We start from the raw sequence: 9,959 nt of genomic DNA, 5'->3' as shown, positions 1-9,959 counted from the left end.
CTTTAAAAATTTAAGCAGTTACTAGGCTGATAGGTTTAGAAACAAATCTTTTGTTCTTGTGGTTTTGCATTAATATTAAGCATGAATATATATCATATATTACATTGCTTTCCTTCTGCTCTGGGGCAGACTGCACTCTCCTTCCAAATAGGAAAACTGCCCAGCCCATGGACTCAAATTTTTGAAAGCTGTTATTCCCCCACTCCCTATCCCCCCACTAACCCTCCCCTTCCTCCTGACCCCTCAGCTCCAATATTAGAAAAGCCCCTCCCTACCCCCTCCCAGCAGCCCACCCACGGTTAAATAGAGAGTGCCACATTCTAAGATTCATGCATCACTGCATTTTGCTATTGCACATAGTGCAGAGAAAGAGGGAGTTGTGTATGTGTGCCCCCTCCCTCTCTTCTCCTCCTCTTCCTTAGGCTCTCAGATTCCTGTGCTATTCCCACTCTGCCCTCTCCCAGCCTCCCCACGCCCCTCCATCCCAGACCCGTCACTGGTTGTGAACATCCTCCCTGCGGACGATCTTATAGATGATCCAGTAGAACATGTTGAAGATGAGGAAGGCCATGGGGAAGCCAATGCGGGATATTTTGTCGATTTTCTTGGCCCTCTGGATGAAGAGTTTTCGCATCTCCTCCGGGGACTTAGATGGTGCAGGAGGGGGGTTGGTGGTGGTGGTGTTGTTGGTGCCTTTGACCGAGATGCCATCTTTGGCCTGCAGACAGGCTGGGCCCATCCCGTAGGCAGAGAAGTTGAAGCGGCCCTCTCCGGCCTCATCCTCCTGGAACAGATTCAGCATGGGGCTCTACTTAAAATAAGACAGGGGCTGGGCACCCTCCCTGCAAGGCACTCCCCTGGGGGCCAGGCCAGGCCCATCTGGTTCTCCCTGCCCCCCTGCCTCTACCATTCCAGGTTTCTTAAGGCTCTTAGGCTGGCTGGGGAGTTACGCCTTATAGAGGGGCGCCACTTGCATGCTGAAACAGATTCAAACCAGGGGATAGGAATGTGGCCTAGAGTCTGCAGACCAAGTCCGGCTCGGTCACTTGCTGGCCATGTGGCCTTAGGCAAGTCACTTCTCTATTTGAGTCTCAGGTTTTTTTTACTTCATATTTTCCTATAAATGGGGGGAAAGATTCACCCCACTACAACCAAGGGTTCTTTTGACCATCAGAGGTTATAGATGAGCAGACGTTCGGATGCTGTTTTTTTAGAAATCGGGACAATTTGGAGAGATCCCCTGCTTTGCCTCTGTTGCCTTCTTGCCCTTCTCCCCCACCCCATCCCCCCAGTTGGTGTGTTCTCGGGCATGGGTTGGGGGAGAGAGCAAATGCTGTGGGCCTCAGCCCTGTTTTACACGCCGCCGGGGAAGCCACAGCTGCTGCTCCCTCCACATTCCCACAGCCCTGGCATTTGTGACCTCAGACATAGCTCTGGATTAAGTTACTGTTCAAAGCCCTTCATCCTTTGGCTCCAACTTACCTTTACAGGCCTTTGCCCTTCCCCTTACCTTATGCTTGGCATACCTGCCAGTTTGGTTGCACTTTGCCAGTCCCCCCTGTGCATTTCTCTCACCCTGCCTTATGCTCACTACCAACACGCCTCTGCCCGTATTCTTCTAATGTCTCTCTTTCCCAGCTCGTGGTGATCTTCTGATCTGACTCGTGCAGACACTGTTGTCCGCTCTCATCATGTCTAGCTTTGTGATCTTCCCCTGTGAGCTCCGCGCTGGCACCGAGAGGCTCCCATTGTCCTCCTAGGGAGGGAGACAGCCTATCTTCCGCTTGTTCCTATGTAGAACAGGGCTGACAGAGAACAGGAGACACCGTGTATGAGCCCCTTTCCAGCTCTGTTCCTGCCACCCTTGCTTGGGCCACCCCACAGGCTTGTTGTGACAACTTCCAGCCAGTCTTCCTACTGCCTCCCGGCTGGCCCCTTCAACCCAGCTGAGTTGTCTTAACACACATCGTATTGGTCATCTTTTGCTTGAACTCTTTAATGGGCTGTCACTGGCTTCAGGATAATTAAGGTCCTTACGTGGTGAACAAGGCCTTAGATGGCCCGGACTCTGCCCTCTCCAGTCTCATCTGTGCTATTCTCTTTCCAGCACCATATGCACCAGTCATCCCAAAATATTTACAGATATTCAGACGTGCCATGCTCTTTCTTTTTTAACCATGGGCCTCTGCTCAGATTGTCCTCTCTTCCGGGAACGTACTCCTAACCTCTGCTTCTAACACCTTCTCTTTCACTGAACTAATGTCTTCCTTGGAAGCCTTCCCCGAGGGCAAGAATAGACGAGGTGCCCCTGCTATGTGCTCCATGAGCTCCCTATACATCCTGCTCTGTTGTTTTTTTAAAGCTCTTATCACATTATGTTTCTTTAAAAAAAAAAATATATATATATATATAATCTTTATCTCTTGCAAACCTTTTTATTTTTTATTTCTATTTTTTAGAGAGTGCGGGTGGGGGAAGGGCAGAGGGAGAGGAAGAGAGAGAATCTTAAGCAGGATTCACGCCCAGTGCAGAGCCTGATGTGGGGCTTGATCTCAGGACCCTGAGCCGAAATCAAGAGTCAGACTCTTAACCGGCTGAGCCACCCAGGCGCTCCACATTGTTTCTGGATTAATGTCTGTTTCTCCCATTAGACTCTAAGCTCCATGCAGGCAGAGTCTTATTCATGTTCATTGCACCCTGAACACTGAACATATGAACAGTGTTTCTGGACATAAGCTCAAAGCTCAGTAAATATTTGTTGAATAAGTAAATGTTTACCAGTATATCTTCACTACTCCTAGCTTCCTTTTTTTTTTTTTTTTTTTTTTTAAATGGGGTTGTATTCTTGGCACCAGGAGGATTTGAGACATGGAAAATGCTCAAGAAATCTTTGGCAAATTGTTGAATCTGGTCCAACACTCTCATTGCAGAAAGGGGGAAAGAACATGTGCTGGGCAAATAGATCCCAGTAAATACTTGTCTATGAGTAGGGCAACAGTAGAGGGTTTGTGCCAGGACCAAGGAAAGGAGTTGGGGGCAGCGCTCCAAATTACTGACCCTGTGGCTGGAAGGGGGTCTGGGTCCAGCTCTATTGCTGCCCTTGCTGCAGGATGGGGTGCTTGAAAATGTTTTCTCACCGGGCTCTAGTTATGCAAGGGAAGCACCAAATTAATTTTATATACAGCTTTGGGCGAATTTTTCTCTGCCTTCCTCATCAATTAAACATGGAAATGGAAGGAGTGGAGGTGTGGCCTGGAGGCCCCATCTACTTAGATGATCATCAATTTCACACTGTAGCCAGGAGAAAGGAAATTCCCTAGAAATGACGGAGAGAGGCTTGCTATTCCTGTTCTCCCCAGCAGATGGCAGGAAGTGAAGGCTTGGGGATGGAGCGGTTACAATCTGGTCGTCTCCTCCTCCTAGGGAGGTTGGGAGGGTGCCTGCCCAGTATGGCTCGCAGATTTCCTAATAATCTGACTAATGAGGCCGGCCAGGGAATTTGAGGACCAGATGCTTTGTGCCCAACAAATGAGGTAACATGGGAGGACGGTGGGATTTGAGGAGCCTGGCCAAGATCACAGGCTCTGAGAAACTCAGGCATGGAGCTAGTTCCTTTTCACTCACCATCTGGGGCTGAAAACCCCCTCTGCAAACTTCCTGCTGAAGGGAGGTTTCTGCAGCCCAAGCTTATACACTGCTGATGTACAAGCCACATCCAGAGGGGCTTACTCCAAAGGAAGCACTGCTTTATGGTGAACCCAATTCTGCATCCTTGTAGTTTCTGACATTTGGGTCAATTTCAGAGCCCTTAGGAACAAGGTCACGCTGATTCAACCACACACAAGGGGCCACGCAGGAGAAATGTGAATGAAGAAATGAGCCAGGGCTGACAAAATCTCCAGTCAGAAGGGACTGTGGCAAAGCAGAGAATGCATTCCCTACCTAAGGGCAGTTCCAGTGCCCCAGTATCAGGTGGGATGTGAATCCAGTGGGACCAGAGGCGGTGACTTTTTGAATGAAGATTAAAGTGTGATTTTTAAATGCTGGCACCTTATTCTAGACTTCTGAGACACTGCTAGTGAAATTAAAGACAGTTGCATGTTGAATTTGATTTCTGGCTACTGGTTTTTGACCTCTGCCTTGGGATAAGTCTTAGTTCTTATTTGTGAGCTAATAAATCGCAGGGCTGTTTTTATCTGCTTCAGGATGGCAATATTGGTGAACAGATAAGCAACTGATGGTGTCTGGTCAGTGGGAGCCATGGGACCTCCAGCACCCACCCTGCTTTGCCACTAGAGCCTCTGTGATCCTCGTGACTTGCTCCTCCTTGCTGTTGTCATTGGCATGGGAGGAGTGGACAGGATGCCCTCTAAAGGGCTCTTTCAACACGAACATGAGCTATGAGAGAGCGAGGAGGGAACCGAGCAGGGATATCTGATCAAATCTGATAGTGACTTTGTTTATATTTCACCTGGCCCTCGAGAAAGTTTAGTTTTTCTCTGGTGTGTAAAGCTGGTAGGGAGTTGGCGAGGGTGGAGGCAGCCTTTGGAGGTACTGTAGGCCCACCATACTGCACGTCTGCAGGGGGGCTCCATTTACATTTTTGTCTCTGCAAATAGTGCCCCCTGGAGTTGTGCAGTGCAGAGTCTAGTGGCCTGATGCTAGTCAAATATTATGGACATAGTTTCCCCAAATAAGTGTCTCTTCAACAAATGTATTAACCCTCTTTTAGCAGAGGAAAGTGCAAAAAACAGCTAGCCAGCGGGGAAAAAGGAAAAATAATAAATTCCCAAGAATGTTATGTTTGGTCCATTCCTTGCTTAGATTATTTTAATAGTCAGAGGCTAAGTATCCAATGGGCAGTAAGGACTAAAACTAGAAGTCTTTTGAGAAATCCTGCCTGGCTTGCTGCACCTAAGATAGTTTTCTCTTCCAATGCAGATTTAGAAGGATGGTTATACCTGAACTCCCATGGACATCTTCTGTCTTGAAATGTCTGCCTCTTGCCTATGGTAAACTGCTACAAGTTAATTGAATCAGATTGCTGATGTTTAAGGACCATTCTGATGGAAATTCTGTGCGTGTGTAATCATTTTATTTCCTGGAACTTGTGTGACAGGAACAGAATTTAAAGTTACTTTGTAATCTGATTTAATCCTCACCACAGTCCCCCACTGTGCCAATTTAGTCCATTTTACAGATGGAGAAACTGGGCCCAGAAAAAGGTGAGTTTGAAGTCACATACTAAATAGTGATAAAGAGACAGGGTCCTCTGACACAGCACATTGTAGCTGGATAGCTAGCTATTTGACGTAGGTCAGTCTAAAGCTTGGGGGGGCCTTGGTGTGTGGCAGGGATGTGGCATGGCCTGACAGGTCATAGCATATGGGTTCTTGTTTGCCCTAATCTGTTGCTGGAAAAACTTCTGGCTAGGCTCTCTGACCAGAAGGGCTCCTCTGTGTTCACGAGTTTATCCCTTTGTCCACAGGTTCAGTAAATGCCAATGGCATGTTCACTGTATGTCAGGCATTGTATTAGGCACCAGAGACATAGCACTGAGCCAGAGTTGACATGGTCTCCACCCTCATGGAGCTTATAATTCAGTGGGAGAGATAAGCACAAAACAACTACATCATGAATGTATGATTATAAATCAAGATGACTGTTCAGAAGGAGGGAAACTGAGTTTTATTAGAGCATGATCTTTGCTAGCTCACACAGCATCCTTGTGCAGATGAGAAAAATGGCACCCCTCCTTTCTAGACATATAATTAGAATCCTTCCTCTGGCAGATACAGTCCATGCCAAAGCAGGACCTAGAGAAAAGTGCCTCGTTGGCAAGGGGGCCCGTGGAGGATACAGTCTGCATGGCCATACTTGACAGCTTTGCATGAGAACCTCACTACAGGACCTCTGTCTTGACCCAGGTATCAAGGAAGATGCCTCAGCTGAGAACCTGAGAATGAGTGCTTGGTTAACACTAAGTAAAGTGCACTGGGAGGGCATTCCAGGAGAGAACAAGACATCTGAAGTCCTGTGTGTATGTTTGAGCAACAAGGGAAAAAACTAGGGTGGTTGGTGCTCAGAGAGCAAAGGAGAAAGTGAAGATGAGGCTGGAAAGAAAAGTGGGTTCTATGATCTCCAGGGGGAGAGGTCTTTGGGGGAAATATTTATTGACCAAAGTGTGCAGCCAGTTTGTTCGCACAGACGGCACTCTCCGCAGTGGCATTTGCTGGCTGGAACACAGCCTCTGAGTTAGCAGAGGTTGGTGACTTCGTATAGATGGTTGGCCAAGTAGTTCTTTACTCACACCTTCATAAAGTGAGAGAATTCACTCTAAGGGAGCATCTTGCGTGATGCTCCTTTCTTGCAAGGAAGGAGCAAAGGCCTGGCACCTGGACATTCTACTCAAAGATCTTACCTTTTGTGGTGCAATTCCCTTCTGGAACCAGACCCTTGGAAATAATGCAAGCTTGCCGAAGACACCAATAAACGTCTTTCAGCCTGCCAAGCTTCAAGGTCACAGCTAGTTATTATCTTAGCCCCATCAGTGTTTGCTCCATCAGTTCTGTCTTCAGGTGTAACCTGATCATTTCTATAGTATTACGGTTGGAAGAGTAACTCTCTACAGAGTTTTTTATGGGAGGGGAAGTTAGGAGTTGTAGGCCTTCAATCCCTATTTTATGGGAGGGGAAGTTAGGAGTTGTAGGCCTTCAATCCCTATTTTATGTCTGCCTTACCCACTGAGAAGGATGGTCCAGTGAAACAAGTATCACAAGAGAAGCCTGCCTGTAACTCTTCTGTTGACCACCAGCTGTCCCTCCTTAGGTAGGGATCCAAAGGCCTACCTTGTGATGTCTTCGCTTCCTCCTGAATCGGAGCAGCTCTTTGTGCTGCCGAGACACAAAGTTGACAGCGGCATACTCAAGCAGGGCTGAGAACACGAAGAGCAGGCACACTGCCATCCAAATGTCAATGGCTTTCACGTAGGACACCTGGAGTGGGGGTGGAGAAGAACACAGGGGCGTGAGGGCAAGGGAGAATGAAATATCTCAATATTTCTGCTCCTCAGTAACTCCCCCATCACTCACTGCTATTCCCTCCTCAGCTGGGATATTAGGAAAGTGCAGAGGAAAACAAGAAAAATGCACCAAGAAGACTGTACAAAACATTGGAGAAAATAGAATATGGTACCTAGAAGAGTAGTGAGGAGAGGAGGATGGTATATCATCATCGTTGAGTGAAACAGAATGGTGTGTTTAGTCTAAGAGTGATAGGAACAGAAGGGTGTACCTAACATTAAAAGTAAACAGAGAATGTTAGCAAAAGTAGCAGAGTAAGATCTTCAAAAACTCTTCTCCTGTATAAGAGCAATGAGGACAACAGCAAAAATGGTCAGAATCAACTTTCTCAGAAGCTCTGTTAACCAAAGGCTAACAGCAATCTTGAAAGCATTTACTTAAAAGGTCAGCTGAATGCCAGTAAGAGCATCAAAATTTGTGGCATTAAAAAAAAAAACCAGCTTCACTGAGATAAAATTCACACACCAAACAATTCACACATTTAAAGTGTACATTTCAATAGTTTTTAATACATTCAAGGTATGTGCAACCATCATCATAGTCAATTTTGGAATGTTTTCATCACCTCCAAAAGAAATCTAGTAACTTTTAGCCATTATTCTTTTTCTTATTCCCCCAATTCCTGTCTGCCCCCACCATCCCAAGCAACCATTAATCTACATTCTCTCTCTATAGACTTCCCCATTCTGGGCATTTCCTATGAATGGAATCATATACCATGTGGCCTTTTATGACTAGCTTCTTTCACTTAGCATAATGTTTTCAAGATTCATCCATGTTGTAGTATATATCTATATTTCATTCATTTTTTTTTAAAGATTTATTTATTTGAGAGAAAGAGAGTGTGTGCAAGCGGGGGAGGAGCAGAGGGAGGGGGAGAAAATCCCAAGCAGACTCCCCGCTGAGCACAGAGCCTCTATAGGGCTCTATCCCATGACCCTGAGATCATGATCTGAGCCAAAACCAAGAGTTGGACGCTTAACTGACTGAGCCACCCAGGTGCCCCTATATTTCATTCTTTCTTATAGCCAAATAATATTTCATTGTATGGATATGCCACATTTTGTTGATCCAGTCATCAGTTGATGGACATTTGGTTGTTTCCACCTTTTGGCTATTACAAATAATGCTGCTATGACCATCTGTGTACAAGTTTTTGTGTGGACTTACATTTTCATTTCTCTTGGGGCCTCGTGGTATTTTAACTTGGCCAATTCTTGTTCTCCTGTGCTAGCCTTGAAAACCAACAGACTGCAAGCAGAGTGAAAACCAGCATCCAGGCAATCAGTGAATGGGGCAGAACAGAGTTGGAGTTTCTTTAAAGCCCCATTCTCAGAGAACTGTCATTATTTGCGGAAAGACCGCACTCACAAGGAAGGCTGTCTTTATTTGACCTGACATGGAGCTGGCCCAGTGCGAACAGCCTATTCCCTGGGGGCATCTGTTGAAAACAGTCAGTGGCAACTGTTGAACATCACATCAGCCTGAGGCATTAGGTAAAGTTGAAGGAAACAGTAGGTTGATTAACAAGCTTAAAAGGAAAATCTGGGGGAATGAGATGTCCACAGGGGGCTTTAGAAAGCTTTCACATATTTCTGGGAATTGGTGTGCATGCTTAGGCCTGTGTGCTCCTCAGGAAAGGCCCGAGAAGGCCCCTTAGCTCTCAACTGTGGGTAACCTTGACATACTGAGCAAGCTGCAAGTGAAGGGGAAGGCAACACTGTAAACTGCCTGGCTGAGTTGTGTCCTAATACATCCGTAGAGCCCTAGAAAAAGGTTGGGAGGTCTCTAGGTTCTATGCATTTAAGCAAATTTCTGTCCAATTTTAGCTAACCACCAAGCTAACTGAGCAGAGACTTCAGTGGCCCCACACAACAAAGAATACAGACCTTAGAGAATTAGTTCACAAGCGTTACTAAACAAACAGCAACAACAACAAATCTTGAGGAGGGAGAATCTGATTTCCAGAGATGCCACATTACATTATATAAAACATGTAATTTGCAACCAAAAATTATAAGATATGCAAAGAAATAAAGGATGGCCCTGCAATGGACTAAATGTTTGTGTCCCCCCCCCCCCCGCCCCCACTTCATAGGTTGAAATCCTAATTCCAATGTGATGGTATTTGGAGGTGGGCCTGTTGGGATGTAATTAGATCATAAGAGTGGAACTCTTGTGAAGGGATTAGTGCCTTTATAAGAAGAGGCCAGCTAGCTGGCTGGCTTTCCAGCCTGTGAGGATATAATAATAAGTTGGTAGTTTGCAACTGGAAGAGGGTCCTCACCAGAACGCTACTATGCTGGCACCTGATCTCAGACTTCAAGCCTCCAGAACTGTGAAAAATAAATTTCTTTCATTTATAAGGCACCCAATCTCTGGTACTTGGTTATAGCAGCCCAAATTGACTAAGACAGGCCCATACATAGGAAAAAAAAAAAAGCAGTCCAAAGAAGCTGCCCCTGAGGAAGCCCAGATATTGGACTTAATAAAGGCTTTATTTTTTTTTCAAATTTTTATTAAATTATTTTATTTTATCATTATTTTTTAAGGATTTTATTTATTTGTCAGAGAGAGAGAGAACACAAGCAGGGGGAGCAGCAGGTAGAGGGAGAAGCAGGTTCCCTGCTGAGCAAGGAACCTGATGCAGGACTCGAGCCCAGGACCCTGGGAGCATGACCTGAGCTGAAGGCAGATGTTTAACCAACTGAGCCACCCAGGCGTCCCTTAATAAAGGCTTTATTTTTTTTTTTAAGATTTTATTTATTTATTTGAGAGAGAGAGAATGAGATAGAGCATGAGAGGGGGGAGGGTCAGAGGGAGAAGCAGACTCCCTGCTAAACAGGGAGCCTGATGCGGGACTCGATCCCGGGACTC

General features: G+C 46.0%; 1 protein-coding gene across 1 annotated transcript in view; it reads right to left on the bottom strand.

Moving 5' to 3' along the window:
- Positions 1-493: 493 nt before the first annotated feature.
- Positions 494-9,959, bottom strand: part of GLRA1 (glycine receptor alpha 1) — an 82,646-nt gene continuing 73,180 nt past the window's right edge. Inside the window, exons 8-9 of the mRNA XM_045902203.1 lie at positions 6,849-6,995; positions 494-808 (exon numbers count right to left, since the gene is read on the bottom strand). Of these exons, the coding sequence (XP_045758159.1) occupies positions 494-808; positions 6,849-6,995 (462 nt within the window). The remainder of the gene's footprint in view (positions 809-6,848; positions 6,996-9,959) is intronic.

Source organism: Mirounga angustirostris, unplaced genomic scaffold (genome assembly GCF_029215605.1).
Source record: "Mirounga angustirostris isolate CCGP_5_RB_7025 unplaced genomic scaffold, mMirAng1.0.hap1 SCAF_7, whole genome shotgun sequence".
Taxonomy (NCBI): Eukaryota; Metazoa; Chordata; class Mammalia; order Carnivora; family Phocidae; genus Mirounga; species Mirounga angustirostris.
This window is presented reverse-complemented; position numbering and strand designations above follow the sequence as displayed.